Source organism: Antennarius striatus, chromosome 8, assembly GCF_040054535.1.
Source record: "Antennarius striatus isolate MH-2024 chromosome 8, ASM4005453v1, whole genome shotgun sequence".
Lineage (NCBI taxonomy): Eukaryota > Metazoa > Chordata > Actinopteri > Lophiiformes > Antennariidae > Antennarius > Antennarius striatus.
Genome location: NC_090783.1, coordinates 22,601,431 through 22,619,699, shown reverse-complemented (window position 1 = coordinate 22,619,699; position 18,269 = coordinate 22,601,431). Strand labels below are relative to the sequence as shown.

The 18,269-nt window shown below is 37.6% G+C and overlaps 1 protein-coding gene across 1 annotated transcript in view; it reads right to left on the bottom strand.

Moving 5' to 3' along the window:
* Position 1: 1 nt before the first annotated feature.
* LOC137600384 (cytoplasmic phosphatidylinositol transfer protein 1-like) overlaps positions 2–18,269 on the bottom strand; it is a 56,225-nt gene continuing 37,957 nt past the window's right edge. The window contains exons 2-9 of the mRNA XM_068321989.1: positions 17,106–17,254; positions 14,413–14,501; positions 12,361–12,368; positions 11,278–11,349; positions 6,522–6,617; positions 5,813–5,968; positions 5,457–5,520; positions 2–3,654 (exon numbers count right to left, since the gene is read on the bottom strand). Of these exons, the coding sequence (XP_068178090.1) occupies positions 3,287–3,654; positions 5,457–5,520; positions 5,813–5,968; positions 6,522–6,617; positions 11,278–11,349; positions 12,361–12,368; positions 14,413–14,501; positions 17,106–17,254 (1,002 nt within the window). The 3' untranslated portion in view covers positions 2–3,286. The remainder of the gene's footprint in view (positions 3,655–5,456; positions 5,521–5,812; positions 5,969–6,521; positions 6,618–11,277; positions 11,350–12,360; positions 12,369–14,412; positions 14,502–17,105; positions 17,255–18,269) is intronic.

The following is an 18,269-nucleotide window of genomic DNA, read 5'->3' as shown; positions in this document are numbered from 1 at the left end:
ATGCAATAGCTAATAAAGTTTATTTGTCTATTTCGAAAAAAGATAATAATTACAACAAATAATCAACTGAACCTCAAATGCTAATAAAAATATAACAAACAATACTATAATAGATGACATGGAAGAACTAAGAGCGACTTCCAGCAGCTGAACACCATTGACACTTCTGGGGCCTGTTTCACACAGCAGAATTAATGTGGAATGCAGAATAACCAACAGTTATACCTGATCTGCAAAAGAGTGAACTACAAACATGTGTTCCTGGTCTTATTTGAAGCGGTCCCACATAACAATTCAGTAATCCTGGTTGGTGACACAGGTCTCAGTTATCAACAGACAGCACAACAGTACAACAGTCTGGCTGAATGCAAATTGCATCATTAAAAGGGGAAATTCTTGGTCCATTAATCCAACAAAATAATAATAGACTAATTTGAATTTTACAACTACCACAAAAATCAAAGTACAGCAGATTTACTATCAAAAAGGAAATAACAAAATGCTAACCTCTCTAGTCAAAACACCAAAAGAAAATGTTAAAGCAGCCACCTCACTAAAAAAAACAACAAAAAAAAACAAAAAGCATGTTTCTTACTACTTACAAGTAATACAAATAATGATATCCTTCATTGTCAACAAAAGCAACCGGAGTGTCAAAAGTGCATCACTATAAGGAGAAATCTAAATAATCAATAAAAAAAAAAATTAACTTAGCTGAACTCTGTTTTCTCAACAGATGACAGTGACTTCATAGACACAAACAAATACTGACCCTAGATTTAAGAAATCTGTAATTCATGTCCGTAAAAGTGTCATCCTTATCAAACACTTGAGAATATCTTCCGTCCACTGAAGCCTTTGAGCACATTCATGTCACATCAGTAATGCAACAAATTCCATGTACGAAATTATGTATATTATTCATTAACAACAGTATTAACAATACCTAACATGTTACTCTTTTAAACAGAGCAGAGCATAATGTTACACAATTAAACATTTGCATGATTTTAACAGCCCATAGTCGATTAGGTGCTTCCCTGGATCTCTGTGTTCCTGACAAGAGAGATGTTTAATACCAGAGTTTTAAATTTGTATAATCTATACATGATAGATCAACACAGAGAGTCAATAATGACATTTGTAGTCTCAAAAATGCAAAGACAAAAGCTACAGTTACAGATACATAAAAAGCTACTATTGTTGTCTTAACAAAAGCGAGTGAGAAACTGTACAAAATATTAACATTTTATGGCAAGACCACTGAGGACTCTCCTCCACCTGCTCTTCTTGAAGTCACTATGCTGGACTTTGGTCCAACAAACCAAAAACATAATTAATAAGCGTTTTTCATTGTCAGATATGGTGCCAAATACTGTGAAGTCTAAAAGGGATCTGCAGAGTGAAGTTAGATGTAATTTGTATAATTCGGGGAACTAATATGCACCAAGTTCCAAAAATGTAGTAATGGTCATTCAATTGGATTGTGATGGAGTTCAGCTACTGTATTATGAGGCTTTAACCAATTTTTATATGTAGTTCAAAGCAACATTTCAAATAGAAAACGGGCTGCAAATTCTCAATGTTTCCATAGACAAAATAGAAGAGAATGGTTAGAGGCATGCAGAGGCACTGAGTTGAAAAAGTTTGTGGGCTTATATCTATGGACATGCTTAAATTTCTCTCAAGATCTGTTTTCCATTACACTAAGTTAGTATTGAGCCCCCAAAGTTGGCATTCACTATTTTCCAACACAATTGCGCCACCAAATGCACAAAATAACAATCCATTCATTAACAGCATATATAAATATGTAATTTCACACATGTATATATGTTGTGTACATTCCATGCAGCATATAAAACCCTCTTTAAGTAATTACTTCATACAAAAAAAGGACTTTCATTGGTACGATAACTAATGTATTTGTTAATCCTTTATGACTTTATGGGGTAATTTGGGGAACAAGCACAGCAGAGACAGCTGTTCACCGAAAAGGATGTTCCCTTTTCAGTTCCCCTCAGGATGAGCCAAAGAGTCAGAATTTTTTGCAAGTGTTATACAGCCAATAAAGCACATGCTCAAGTCAGCTTGATGCACGTGCCCCTTTCAAATCAAGTTTCAAGTTTTCAGCAATTCCCCCTGTGGAAGGATTAGTCAGTGCTTAAAATTTCCCAAAATGGCCTTGTTCCTACAAATAGCATTAAAGTTTACTTTTTGATTTGATACATCTGGATCACAATTATGTCATATGAAATATCCAGCATTAATTTCAGGCTTTTTTTAAAAACTGACTTCTATGTTAACTTGAATAAGATAGATTACACAGTAACATTTTGTTAGAAATATTCAACCATCATGCTTAAACTGCAAATGCTTCACCTATATATTTGTTAATATGCACATCCTTCAAGGTTTTTGATGTGTAAACATTCCAAGGGATAAGTTGATTTGTATACTACACAGAGCAGGTATTAGGGTACTATAATATCTATGAACATATGAAATGTTTGCCAATCAGAAGGAAGAGAAAGGACCGGCAACATCCCTGCCTTTGCTTGAGCCAGTTAGAGTTGGGGAGACCTGAGGTGTAAACGTTTCCATGATTGTACTGATCTTGCATTGGTTTGTCTAATTGGATTTGGGTTGGAAGGGTTGGGTTCAATCTGATTCGTGGCTAATGAAAACAGTTTCAAGATGTTCCATTAAGTTGTTCGGTAGATGTCTATCTGGCATTTAAGTCTTGTGTGCTACTCCGTTTAGTTCTATTTTAATCCTTAGAGCTACTTCTCACATGGAAAAATGGCACCTATTGTTTAGCACGCATTGTTAAACCCCCCTAAACACCACTGGCTGGGTGATGTTAAGGCAACTATTTTGCAGTTAAATAGCTTAAATGCTTTCAAGTGTTGAAGGAAAAATTAGGATGGAAAAAAAAACAAAGAATGTTGTAATTTATTCATAAAATATGAAAACTGGATGCTCTTTGTTTCAATTAGACATCACAAATATTGTTGTGGAGTCGATGTGACATGTGGCTGGCTAGAAACACAGGAAGACCTCAATCATATCAGGGAGGCTGACCTACAGCTGCCTGGATAGAATAAGTCACACTGACAATACTCCTATAATGATTGGTCTACATCTTTAATTACGGCAAATCAGGAGAAATGGCTAAATAAGTTGAGCATCCGGGCACCGGGGTTTGGAGGTTAGACTAGTCTTGTTGGGCTACTAAGACAATGGGGTTGGAGGAATAAGCACAGCAAGGCAACTCAAGGTCCCTCTACTGTTCATCAATTGCGGCGAGCTCAGCAAGCCCAGAGGTGGAGGAAGGCGGTGTGGGTGATTGGAGGTGGTTTGAAACGGGTACTGAGCTCAGGTTAGACGCCTGTGGGACGCCACTCTGGACGGGGTCAGGTAAGGTCAGGGTTTCCGGAGCAGACTTCTTTCGAGGTCGGTCCTTCGGGACAGAGAGAGACTCGGGTGCATCGGTGCACATTGGAGTGGAGGGGGCGCTGGCAGGGCCAGTGAGGGCGCAGGAGGACAGGGGGGTTTCATTGATGGAGATTGTTGGTGGAAATATCCCTATCTTCTGGTTGGTGGCCTCCTGGATGGCACGCTCAAACTCTCTCACTTCATCCATTGTCATGTCTGATAGAAAAAACAAGAACTTTTTTTACACTCTGAGACCAGTTTCAGGGAGAATGGGTTGAAGTTGTACTAACAAGCAGTCAACTTACATCATCATATTCATACAGTGGTATGTTTTTTACCCAAGATAGACTCTTAAATGTTGAAATGTAATACAAAGTGAATTGTGGGTACTAGCCACATACATGGATGGTGCTACATCATTCATCACTTTCTGACTGATCAGGAAATGAAATGTCAGGTGACTCAGGAAAACTGGGATGGGCATGAGGTCATTTGACACAGAATTTTTTAACACAATATGTATTATACAGGGTATTAATATCAATACATTTTTACCTCATCCTTTACACTTTCATTATTCATTCAGTTGAAGATCATTAATTGGGAAAACCAAAGACCTTTATAGGGTTCATGTGTTGCCTTAAGTTTCCTTTATCCTTTTTCAACCTTTGTTTTGATTAATTTGTTAAATTCCTTCTTTACTCTTTCAGCAGTTCAAAAATGCATCCTTTGACATAATGTCGGGTAGACTGAGTTGATGTATGAGGACGATTATAAGCAACCCAAAACACCAACAGTTGTAATGAGACAGTGGGCAAATGAAGTAAAAAAACAAAACAATGAAAAGGCACATACGCTTGCTTTGGCATGGATCTCTATGTCATCCAGTGAAGATGGGTTTGTTGTGGAATGGTCTTGCTGTTCATGGCAATTTACGACTTTAATGTTGGTTTTCTCATGCATTTGCCTCTCGTAATCCCGGACATCATCCACAGTCATATCTGGAAGAAGGGGATCAGGGGATGGGGTAGTGGAACCAGGGTCAAGATGTTGATAACTCTTCTGTAAAGGCACTCCAGGTGAAGGATGAGTCAGGGGGGGTGAAGGTTAGAGAGCAAAGGTGCATTCTACGGGTTGAGTAGTGTTTTTAAAAGATGATGAAGTGAAAGCTTTCAAGGTCAAAGTGCTAGCTTCTCATAATCCAAGATTTTGAGTGGAAAGTTTTAAAAAAAAATACAAGCCACACCAAGAAGAAGGCAGGAAAAGAATGTATGGGGTTAAAGATGGTCCAAGATCAAGGAAAAGTCTGAACAACCCCCACAAAATCATGAGGTTGGATCATCAGAAGCACCAGGTATAGTGTAACATTCCAAGAAAAGATTTAGGTAGAACTTCAAGCATACAAGCTGTGATTCCAAGGTTAGTAATTATAGACAGGATAGGGTTAGAATGCATTTTCATGGCAAAGATGATGGATTTGTTGCAGACACTTATGGACGTCAAAGGGACGGGTTGGACTCAGAGAAACACACGTAGCTTTCATGTTTTAGTAATCATTCAGAAGATGTCCACTTATTTGTTCAGGTAATTGTCACCAGACTGCAGGCTTTTATCTATTACTGTTTGAAAAGCTCTAATATGTATTTTCTCGCTAAGCTTTTTATAGCATTAATCTGAAAAATATTAAAATTATATAACTACTATTCAACATGATCATGTATTTCTCCAACATCAAAGGCTGCAATTTCTTTCTGTTATTCAGGGTTCATTTTAAACAAACACAGTGTTGGACTTGGACAGGGAAACAGGGTCAGATGCAGGTCGGAAGATATCTCACATATTGAATGTAAATAAGTAATTATATAATCACATAACTATTTACTGACATTCCAAATTACAAACAAAATTCAATGCTATTGTGAAGGTATTGCATTCATTATAATACAGTTAATATTTGAAATATATCCATGACTGTAAGTTGATTGGCAGACAGGAAAAAAAGGGGATGGTAGACCTACCAATCCATTCATCCACCCAAGCAAATGCCTGTCTGTGTCCCAACAACAGAACATCCCGAATCACCTATAAAACAAAACATAATATGATCATAATAATAATAAAATAGTCACTAATTTTCCCATTTCACTAATATCAATCTACTAACTTACTACAACCAGGTGTTTTATTCATTTTAGGTCACTCTTACATTTTAATAAGAATGATCTAAACTAAATTACTTTTTGGAAAGGATCAAAATATATGAAAGCAAAGATGGAAAGATGTGAATATGCATTGCTGCAACGTAAATCGAAGGATCATCTATGACTAAAACTGAAGGTCTAACTTACAGTATGTCCTGTTTGTGAACGCTCACCTTGTGTACAAACTGCTCCACACGAGTCTGCAGACCCCACACTTCAAATTTGACAGTGACCAGTTTGTATGAGCACATAATAGGATCCTGAGTGTCCCTCCATCCCTCCTGAAGAATACCCCGTGATGTCTTCTCTGACTTGAAATACCTTAAGTCCTGGAAGGAGAAAAATCAACCCACACGTGTAACCTTATAATAATGAACCAAGCCTTCAGGCTTCATTGCTTCTGCACCTTAGGGGAGAGACACAAGACAGAACCTAAAATTAGATGCATGACTAAATGCCAGTGTTAAGTCCAATTTGCATTAGATTCTCTGGTCTTCGGAGAATCTCTGTGCAGGGTCATTACAAGAGAGGTAATCTGTGATTAAAAATGGTGTAATAAAGACAATTATTAAGTCTTTCACTTAAGACTCAGAGATAATAGTGAGATTTTGAGACGTTTGCAATTGTCTGGAGCCTTAAGCAAACCAAGTCTAACAGAAAAAAAAAATCAAGTGTTATTATTAAAGCTTGTAAAGGTTCTGATATACAGTACAAACAAAATAATTTAAATCAATAAGAGTAAAACCGCAATATGACAGATACTGAAATGTTTTATCTCAAACATATTTACTACAGAATTTCCAGATTTAATTCTATTTGGCGGTCCCGCCAGTGGTGTTCACTTCTGAGAGCATCTGCAAACACACACCTACATACGCTCACCTCGGACTCTTTAAAATAGCGCTCGGGAATCTCATCGTAGGCGATGTCGATGAAACACACCTCCCTCTCCTGCTCCTTCAGCTCACTATCAAAGATCTGAAAAAGGAACACTTTGATTCGCCAGCATTTATTGCAGTGTCTGAAAATAAAAATGTACCTCAGAAGTGTGTTAAATCATGACTACCTTACTGTTTGACTCAAAGGTTGGGAATTATTCATGCTATTATGGGTAGCTTGTCTCCTCACCACTCACTCAGCACATACTGTACTCACTCACATGACCATTAGAGGGTGCTCCATGCACACACCTTTTATTTTGTGCCAAACAGCAAACTAAATTCATTGTTTCAGCAAATGGGTGCAACCTTCTGTTTTAAGCATTTTTTTTTACCAATCAATCCAATCACAGATATGCATTACATTTATGTACTGATGGAATTTTGATGCAGTATCATACACAAGCATCCTTGAACACAGTGCTCTCAGCCATAGCTGCAAGAGGAAAAGGTGTGTGCGTAAATGTGTGGGTGTTTGTACTGAATAAAAATAAATTGTAAAAAAATAGTACGCAAGACGCAGAAACCTCCAAAAGAAGCTCTTTCCCAGTGATATCAAACTAACTGCCGCGCAATAGTTTGACCCTCTTTAATGTTGACAACATACCGCCAGAATTAGGCATCACATTTTTGTCATTATTGGATGATCTTTGATTAAAAAAATCATACTAATGGCAGTTTTTTTCAGGTTGAAGCTAAGGACCATTTTTAGAAGACTCATATAAAATGGGCATATTTTAGCTACAATTAGATCTTAGGTTATTTGCTGTTAGTTATTATTAGTATTAATGTGATTATTTATCTCCCAATAGTAGCTTTTCTGTAAAGCCTATAAATTTTAATACTCTGGCTCACCAAATCTGAAATGTCGCTTGTGGGTTGGATCTTAATGGAATGTATGTCTTTTTTTGTCACATATTGTTATATTGATTCATATTATAATAATATAATATAATCAGAGTAAATGTTATAAAAATGTTATAAAAATATATAATATGCACTAATTACAAGTACATTTTCCTTCATTTCCTTTCACTTCTTTCCCTTCATTTCTCCACCTCCCCTCTGACAGGACTGTCCACATTATGTACGACAACCACCGGAATAATAAGGAGGATATGTCACCATGCATGAAAACAGCCAAGCAGTAACAATAAAAATTGTGAAAATAAAGAAGTGGAGATGTGAAGAGGAATGAACAAGAAAATGGGGAGGTTTAAGGAAGAACAAAAAGAAAGATGGGTGCAGAAAATGGGGGAGAGGGAGAAAAAGTAAATGTTGAATCCTTCAGTTTAGTGAAGTAAAAACAGTTTCCACAAAGAGATCTGTAGACAGAAACTGAAAATGACTGCAACTGTATTCCTCAATGTCAATAAGTAAACAAAGAAGTATTATTAGTATTCGGCGTCTCTTGGAAACACTCCTATATTTAACGTTACACTATTCAAAGCTCTGTTCTTACTCATTTAAAAAAGTATATATTCAAAAAGTATATTCAGGAGCACCCTAATTCAATGCAATATTCTGGATCACTGCATGAAAATAAACAATTTTTCCTTGACAATGTGTTCTAAATCTGTTCTTAACTTTTTGATTAACCCTGCTAACAGCAAGACAAACAAAACACCAACAGGACAAACATTACCTTCTTGGTCAAAGTAAGAAGATTAAGATACTAAACAATTAATTCTTTTATTCCAATATGAATTCTAACATTTCAATTTCTGTCAGTTTTCCAAAGTGAATACAAAGAACAGACAGTGTGCAGCGATCACAATCCAAAGCTGTTACAAAAAATGTAATTATCCTTGTAAAATCGATAATATACACAAAAGAGATCCATTGGGAGGACTTAAAACACCTCAATAATGGACTCCAAACAGAGTGTCCAAAACTCCATACCAGTGACACTTTTCATCCTTTGTCGGCTGCTTTTCAGATAATTGAACATAGTGAATTTTCTGCAGGTACAAATGAACTAGTGCACAAAAAAAAAGATAAGTAAGGTAAGTAAGGTGATGACAGTGTGCGTGTATTAAAGTCTTAAATACCAGGATGTTGAATATGCTCAATTATTAGAATAAAATGTTTCTTTACATGAAACATGGAAGCAAACTAAAACACATAGTTTGTTGTTTAAGAAGAAAGTTTAGTTTTTATTTATCAATTTGAAAGAAAAATGGAAGCAAAAAAGAAAGAAAAAAGGAACGAATGAAAGACAGAACAAAAGAGTGTTGTTGTTTTCTTTGTGTCTCCTGTGTGGGTCAGGGTTCCTCAGAGATACTACAAGGGCAACATGAGCCTCAGGACAAATGTTAAAGCTTAGTGTGTGTGTGTGTGTGTGTGTGTGTGTGTGTGTGTGTGTGTGTGTGTGTGTGTGTGTGTGTGTGTGTGTGCGTGCGTGTGTGTGGTCGTACGTGTGTGTGTGTGTGTGTGTCTGACATCGGGTAGTGCTGTGGAATTCTGGATGTCATGTACCATTACTGTATCCTCTTCTCACACAGCGCACGAGAGGTCCACTCATGCACCCCCTCATTTCCCGTCCACACATCCACGGTTTTCCTCCCTCATAGTTTGCACAGTTCCTTCCTTCCTCCACCTCAGAATCATTTCCAGCCAGAGAGCCATTCCTTTTTCCAGCTGTTCTTGCTGAACACAAGGATTGAGATTGTGCGGTTGTGTAATTTGAATCCACATGACATTCAGCGAGAACGTTATTGGAAACGATGCCACTCTGCTGGATTTAAATCATTTCAATCCAATCTCTGAATCAAAAACACGTCTCATTCTCATTATGTAGCTGTAAAAATGCAGACTGTGTGCCCTATAGATGTTACACAGTGGTGCATCTAAATCACTAAATCATTTTAATGGTTTATGCGTTGAGTGCAGACAGAGTTGACAGACACCTTAAGATTCCTGGCATCTAAACACACGCAGATATTTATTCCACAGCATTGTGACCATTAAAGTACACTGGCTGCAGGCCATGCCTGCTCACTTCAACAAACAAGTTTGTCCTATTTTCTACTTAAATCAAACTGTGTATCTGAAACTTCACTGACAAACACGTCATGGCTGCCTCTTATTTGTCTTTATGAGTGAATATATGCTGGGACATCATGAAGACACTGGGATGAGACTGAGAAACATTTCCACTTAATACATTTTCTAGACCACTGTAAATGTTTGACATGTAAAATATGAAGATGGTAAAAACAATCCCGCTTTGCAGCAACAGTACTTTTCTGTTGCTTTGCTACCACCCATTTTCAATTATCCACGTTGGTAACAACGTTTTATTTGATGACTAATGCTCCTATAAACTGGAAAGCTGACTGAAACATAGAGAGAAGGAAAGTGAGTGGGCCAGCAAATTAAATTAGCTGTCCAACAAGGGGAGAAGTTTTTGGCAGGATCTCAAGAAGCATTGAGATATTTTATAGTTGGCATTACAATATGACAGGATTGCAAAGAAAGGTCTGTGAGGTGCCAAATTATCTGGGCTTTTCACTCACGTAGCTGTCACAGACGTATTGTTTCAACTACAGCCCTCTTGTGGGAAACTGCATTTTACTTTGCATTACTACAGCTCGCCCTCCTTCCTCGCGGTTAATGCGTTCCATGAACCCCATGCAGTTAACAAATTCTGCAATAGAGCAACAAACTATTTATCATTATTATTTACGGTAATTTAAACGTTTATGACCCTTCCCATACTGATATTAAACCACCTTATATCTGTATTACCTTTTTACACCCACGCATACACGGGGAGAACATGCAAACTCAGCACAGAACGGGACTCGAACCCGAACCCACCTTATTGTGTGGCGACAGTACTACCCACTGTGCCCCTGTGCCAAAAATGTATTTAATTAATTTTATTTTTCTGACAAATTGGAAAAAATGCTAAAAGAAGACCGATCAAAAAAACACAACACGTGCATGGTGTACATTCATCAGAAACAGGGTTTGGATTAAAAGTGATGGATGTTTGAGGCTATCATACCCTTGGTACCTTTGGACCACTGAATGATCCAGGACAGAGGCCATACTAGCCCACCATAGAACAAAACGGCTACACCTTAATGTGTTACTTTCGGGTTACTTTCAGGTTGCAGGAGAGTGAAAGACAACAGAGAACTGGAAAAACAATGGGACATTAAATGGAAACTGATATAGCCACATTTTCACAGTGACTTTTCTCCATCATAATATTCCAGATCAAACTGCCACACTCAGTGGAACTGTTCTCTAAGCTGACAGAGTACAGGAAGAGGGGAGGATTAAGGGAAGCAAACTCCGTTTACATCCCTGATACCTTGTATTGATGACGGACAGTATTTGTCAAAACAGTTCAACCACATCAACCACAACTTCTACAGCAGCTGCTGTTTAAATGTAATCAAATACAAACTAAAATAATATTCAGAAACATTTCCTTGTTGCAAATGTTTATATGTATATCTGTACTGGTTTATTTTGTATTTTCTTGTGTATATAATGCATGATCACCTCTATGTATTTTGTATGCATCAAACTGAGCAACTGACCATCACACACACACACACACACACACACACACACACACACACACACACACACACACACACACACACACACACACACACACACACACACACACACACACACACATATTGCTGTACAGAAAGTACACTAAGCACTGATATACTCACATTGTCATTACAACCTTTGTTGTCTTCGTATTTTGTTTCTATGTGGATGGAGAACTTGGGCAGGAATGAACACTGTGGGTATAGAGAGACAGTTACGTACGCTGGGTTCTGTCAGCGTACAGACTTTTGTCCTGCAGTAATTATATGTCTAATTCTTTATTCTAATTACCTTGAAACGGATGCACCACAAATAGCCCCCATACATATATAACAGATAAGGAGGATTCAGTCTAAACAGAATTTGAACATCTCTGCACCCTAAAGCGACTTGATCATGTTTTTGACATTTGTCATCCTGCATGACAGTAACTCTCAGTGATCCTATTCACACGTGTCATAAATGAAGCAAAATACTATGTCAAAGCTTCACGTGTTTAAGGATTAATCACTGGTCACATAGGCAGTTTTACGTAAAGTCACATGGATGTGAGTTCATTGGAAGGGCAACTTTAGCTCATTATTTTGCTTTTACAGGCCACAATATTACTGTTTGGATTTATTCATATTGGTTTCATCAATCATTTTTTAGAACTGTCATATCCAATATTGTCCCAGTTGTAAAAACAAAAAGTTAGATTTTGTTACCAAATAGTCATCTCGGCATTTAACAGCCTCAGGATTCAGAAAAAAATTAAAACTAAATCAAATAAATGTGAATGTGACTTACATTTATGTTCCACCTGAATTCCATGGGAAGCTTTAAAATAACTTTTGTAGAAAACGAAAGTTATCCCCTCTTTTCATCTGCACTGCCTTGTACATAACAACTGAATTTTCATTTTTGGTAGCAACGTTCCTTTTCTCTTGCAATTTTATTTCAGCAGCGGCCAAAAAATAAATTGATACTGATATCCAAAGATTTGTCGATACTCACTGCTAATTTCCTACCTAAGGCTTTGGGTTAAATTAGCGCCCTGTCCTGTCTAAATGTAAATACCTTCTTAGTAATTGCATAATACATAATACAAACTATTATTTCATAATGTAATCATGCAAATACACCATGTTCCTCTGGCCAGATACAAGTATCTCCTTCTCCTCTATTTGAAATAAATCAGTGAAATATATATAAAAGATACTTACTGTATATTCTATAGACAGTGGAGCGGGTGACATCACGTCAGAGCAAAGACAAAACACAAAGGAAGAAAGTTAATCATGAAGTTGTTGTTTTTTTCTATAGCTTGAATGAAAATGTTCATATGCATTATCTCACGTTGTCTCTTCTATCATTTGCACTCAATAAAACTGTTCTATATGCCTCTGCTTGTAACGTATATCTTGAATCAAGATCGTCAACGCAACACAGTATTACACTCTGTGCAGTGTGACTGTTTCACTCTGTTCTCTCCACAGTTGCTGTCAGTACCGTTACTTTTCAGAGGTCATATTTGATTGACCTATGGTCACGTTTTTTGTTTATTAAATTATGCAACGTGCAGGAATTTTAGAAACGATTTTGACAAAAAAATCTCTTCCATAGAGGTTTATGCCAAATAAAGTTAACTTGACTGGATGTTTTGCCTCTAATCCAGGAGATTTCTTCAGTTCTAATGGGCCGTTGGGAAGTTCCAGGTTTTAAACATGGTGGGATTCTTCAAATCCTTAAGTTATAATGACAGCTGTTAAAAGCCAGTCAAATAGGATTAACCTATGGGCTATTGGCACCCACCGCAGAGAGGTTGGAGGTTGGTCACCTATAAGTTGTTCAAATGATGGTTTAGTCATTTGCTCCCCACAGTAATGCAAATCCTATTTGAGCTGCAGGGGGAGGGAACCCAAAACTGCAACGTACATAGTAGACATTGACAGATGGCTGCTCCAGTATGATGTAGTGGTTTCTTTAAGTCCTCTCTCAAGCCATCTGTCTTCCCTGGACAGGTATATTGTTTTGCAGATGGACCGCTGAGTCCCACCCTGAGGTGTTGGTTCTCCTGTGATGTGCCATTCCCTTATGGATTGGTTTTGTCTCCACAACTTATAATCTGGGTAGTCCTCACTGCACTGAAATACATACACCATAGAACTCTGCTTATGGTTTCTTAACCATGCAATAGGAACCTTAGTGTAGAAGTGTATATGAAACTCGTCCACACAGACCAATATCTATCTGACGCTTTCTTTTTCAAGAAAGCGGACTAGATGGTCTGTGCTGTTACAGTGCTACAGGGTGAAAATTGCACAAACACTCTATGTGTGTTTATTGAACTTGGAAAAGGTATTCCAAAATGACCTTCTAAGCACATTATGGGGTGTACACCAGGTGTACGGGGTATCAGGCCTCATGTTTCAGGTCATTTAGTCCCTGCATCACCAAAGTGAAAGCTCGCATTGCATTGCCAGCAAAACCTTGGACTTCTACGCTGTGACAGTTGTTTCTGTCAGGGCTGCCCTTTGTCATAAGTGATGTTGGTCATTTTGATGGACAGAATGTCTATGTGCAGCTGCAGTTCTCAGTGTCCTGCTGTGGTCATGCTGGCTTCATCAGGCTACAATCTCTGTCTGTCATTAAGAAAGTTTACAAGTGAGTATGAAGTGTTGGGATAAAAAAGATCAGCCCCTCTAAGACTGAGGCCACAGTTCTCAGTCGAAAAACAATGGAAAAAAGGAAGCATCCACAACTTCAGAATTTGCAATCAAAGTGTGTCCTAATTAGGCTGAAACTGCTGACTTCATGGAGGCATGAGGTAGGAAACTTTGGAAAGCTAAAGAAATATTCCTTAGTTTGACATTCTCATGTGGAAAATTGTTGAAAATAGAGTGGGAATTAGTAATGGATGTGCTAGAAGTCCCTGCCTAACAGATAAGTATCATCTCTCACAACTTCTACCCCATAAAAACATTTGTCTAAAAATTTGCTTCAGGTGGTTATTGCTGAATAAACTGTGTACACTGCAGAAAATAAAAAGAAATAGGTCAAGGAAAAAACATGTGAGAAAAATGTGTGATGCCTCATGTGACCACACTGCTCAACTACTCTTGTCTGATTCCAGACAAGAGTAGTTGTTTCCATATAAGTATTAAAGAGAAATTAAGTTCAATGCGAACTCTCTTGTAACAAAATCTAACCGGATTAGATATAAAATATGCATGTCATTAACATTGAGTAAAAACACATTCACACTGTATGCTTACCTGTTATGGTGTAAGGGTAATAGTTCCATGCTTTCTCTGTCACATAGAAGATTTTAGGAACCACTGCTCTGGCCCAGCTTGGTAATTTACTGCAGAAACATTGAGTCAGGATGAGATATTAATTGAGATCAAACTTTTCTCCGTGGTGCTTCAAAACTTTTTGTAAAAAATTGAACTACTACAACTACAGAAGCATCAGAATCACAATGTCTTCATTGTAGATGTAACTAGGATTGCCCTTTGGTTCTTTATAACTTGTTCATTCTTAAGTCTTCAATACCACACCTATTAACAGTAAAATTAGTAAAATTTTGAACAGAAATAATTTTAAAATATCCTATTCTTCCACTTCTCCTTTCGGCTTTTTGAGAAAAGTAGGTCAAGGTCAAATTTCAACTTTTGTAAACTCAGGAACCGGATGAGATAGAAAGACGAGGGAAAAGGCCAGTGTGAGTGAGACCATAGATCAAAGCTAGGGCTCTGATCTACCAATGCTTTGATTTACCCTGACCTATGACAGTAGGTCAGAGTAAAATTTTGAATTCAAGGACTGCAACATCCCGCGACTTACCCTGACCTACCCTGAAAGTAGGTCAGGGTAAAATTTTGAAGTCAGGGGTGTCGCAGGACGTTGCAGTCTCTGACTGCCTAGGTTCTCATTTATGAGCTGCGTCAAACAGAAATTCACAGGGTTTCATTTAACCGCCCGTCATCTTCACTTCTTTTGATTGACATGGAAAACAATCTCTTAATGAGAACACAAACGGCGCCTACTGCATCGTGACGGCTGTGGTTAAAAACAGACTTTGACGGTCATATTGTGAAAATGTCCTCTCTCCCTCTCCCTCTCTCTCGCCCTCCCTGCCAACAAAAGACTGTCACTCCTCCTACACCCCCACCTGTTGGTATTTCACTTCCCTCCTTCTTCTTTTTAAGATCTTTGCCAATAGCTATTGGGGCTCGGCCCCACTGCCAAGCGCCGAGGTGTAGTGGGCGGTTGCTTCAAAGTTTTTAAACCAAAGCCTGTGTCTGATGTATACTTGTTTCTCCTCACTCACTTTGTCTATTATTTAATTCCCTTAATATGTAAAGGGAGTTGGAGACTAGGTGGTAAAATCTCTGTTCTACACAAAGTTTTAACTTCCCATGTTAACAAAATCAAGTCCTTAAAAATAAAGTAGTAGCTGGTTGTCACGGATGACATTTTTTTTGTTTAGAATGAAAGCTATTCTACTAATGAAGCTGATTTTACTGACAATAATCAATACAAATTTTATTCCTCTGATATTTGAAACACTTCTTTCATTTAATCCTTGAACAGCAGTGCAAATTGCTTTTTTTTTTGTTCAGTTTTTAAACAACAAATTGCAGAGCGCTTTGTGTTTGCAACCCAACATACTGTACCTCTCTTTGTTCCTTCTGTTCTTTCTCTCCTCCAAGGAGCAAAGCTCTGCTGACTCAACAAAATGTGTTCCCCTACATTACGGTTGCTGACATAGCAATTAAATGCTATGCCTTACCCCATTTTCATTCTCTTGGACTTCTTTTCACATTCCTTCCACATTTTTCTTCTCCATTCAATTCTTTTTGCAATTTTGCAGGTCTAACAGAACTGGGTGTGGAAGTCATACATGCATCTGTCCAAACAGTGAGTCACAGGATGCAGTGAGAAGTAGCACAATAGGGTCGTGTAATATAACACTGCTTGCAAGAATATACAGTGGAAAGGTCATCAATATATGTGCCCAACAATGAGTTGATGTAATCTTATCCATTTCTGATGTGGATATATAATAATTTGTAAAAGCCATGGTTAATTTAAAGGCATATGGACAAGAGGGTCAAAATGGAAAAAAAATCATTCATCACCTTCTCATCTTCACGCTGATGAAATGTTAATATATGTGGAAAAAATGAACTGCATCATTTCCTCAAGCAACTGAAGATGGTATTTGTTTAAAAAGGGAAAAACAAAGAAACCGTATCCCAAACTGCTGAACATGAAATAGAAATCTTCACTGCAGTGAGAAGAAAAAACAGTTTTCACTTCACAGAACCACCTCATGTAGGGTTTTTACTCTAATGCCTTTAGCTTAAAGATTTCAGAAAGTATTTTCAGCATTAATTTGGGACCTTTGGTGGTTTTGGAATTTTAATTATCACTGACATTGTTTTGTTTGAAAAATGCTGCAAGGCTGTTGGTGCTGTGAAACTTTGAAATGATTTGTTGACTAAAAATGCCCCCCCCCACACACACACACACACACACACACACACACACAGACACACATCACATCAGAGAAAAGAGATGATGAAATAATTACTTGAAAAACCAACTGTTATTAGTCTTATCAATATGGTGATTCAGCTTCGAACCAGAGAACCAGAAGTTTTCGTTTGCATTTTTACCTTGAATTTGTTTTGCTTCTGAGTGTTGTAAATTTCCCTGAAACTGAATTGGCTTACTTTGTTATTTAAAACCTCTGAAGTTCTTCTTGTGGTTTTTTTGTTTCCACTAACAAACACATATTTTCAGTGGATCAGATGATTTCCTCCGAGAAAGAAAAAAACAATGAAACTTTTATAGTGGATACCAGCCTAATTATGAATGTGGAGCAGCATAAGAGTACTCTACACATCATTCAGAGCCTCAGTGGTAATAAACAAGACAAGAAAGGATTTGTTTCACTGACCTGTTGAGGTAGACTCGTTTCTCTGTGAACTGCCCTTGGCCATGCTCCGGGTCTTCATAAGGTTCATTCTGGACCACCTCCACCCCCTCCCCTCGATCACTCTGCTCGTGACTATGTTTACTGATCATGTACAGCTGCCCAATGCGGTACTGAAAGAAAAAAACACACACACACAGAATAAGTATACACAATACTGTCTAACCACAACCACTTTAACCTAGAAATATTGGTGCATAATATACAAATATCAGTAAATAGTTTTAGTGATTTGTTGGCAGCAGAAACACTGATAGATGAAAACTAACTGCAAAAAGTCAATTCCATAACTTTGCATTTTTTTAACCATTTTAGTAATTTTTTTGTGGAGACGGTGAGCATCTAAATCACATTATGAAATATACATGAACTAAAGGAACCCTGTGGTGAGACAATTTTCACAGTCTCATTTATTAAATTATGCCATCTACACAGCAAGCTTAGTCTAAGCTGTGCCAGAAAGATGTGTGTTTCCAAGTTAGCTAGTCTAATTAATTAAAATACATCCCACCTGTATCTCCTCAGTTTTCTTTAACACTTATTACTTTGTTATCAAACAAAAAGATGTCGTAATTTACAAATGGTGTGTTTTTCCCAGGAACATCTTATAATATCACAAGTCTCTCAAATTGGTGAGCCTCCAACCATCATTGGATGTGAATAAGTAAGCCTTTCCAGAATACCACTCTTATACTCAACAATAAAAAAATTAAAAAAAACAAACTGTTTTTTCAGTGATTTGATACTTATTTGCAAACTAATATAAGAAAAACATAAATTTACTTCAAACTTAAAAATAATGGTGATGAATATTAAAGATCTGGAACAATACCCCAGGTTAAACAACTAATGAAATCTTCGTTCTTCTTCTCCTTTGGGCTTTTCCCTTCAGGGGTCGCCACAACCAATCAGTTGCCTCCATCTAACCCTGTCTTCTGCATCCTTTTCTCTCACACCAACTACCTTCATGTCCTCTTTCACTACATCCATAAACCTCCTCCTTGGTCTCCCTCTAGGCCTCCTGCCTGGCAGTTCAAAACTCAGCATCCTTCTACCAATATATTCACTATCTCTCCTCTGGACATGTCCAAAACCATCTCAGTCTGGCCTCTCTGACTTTATCTCCAG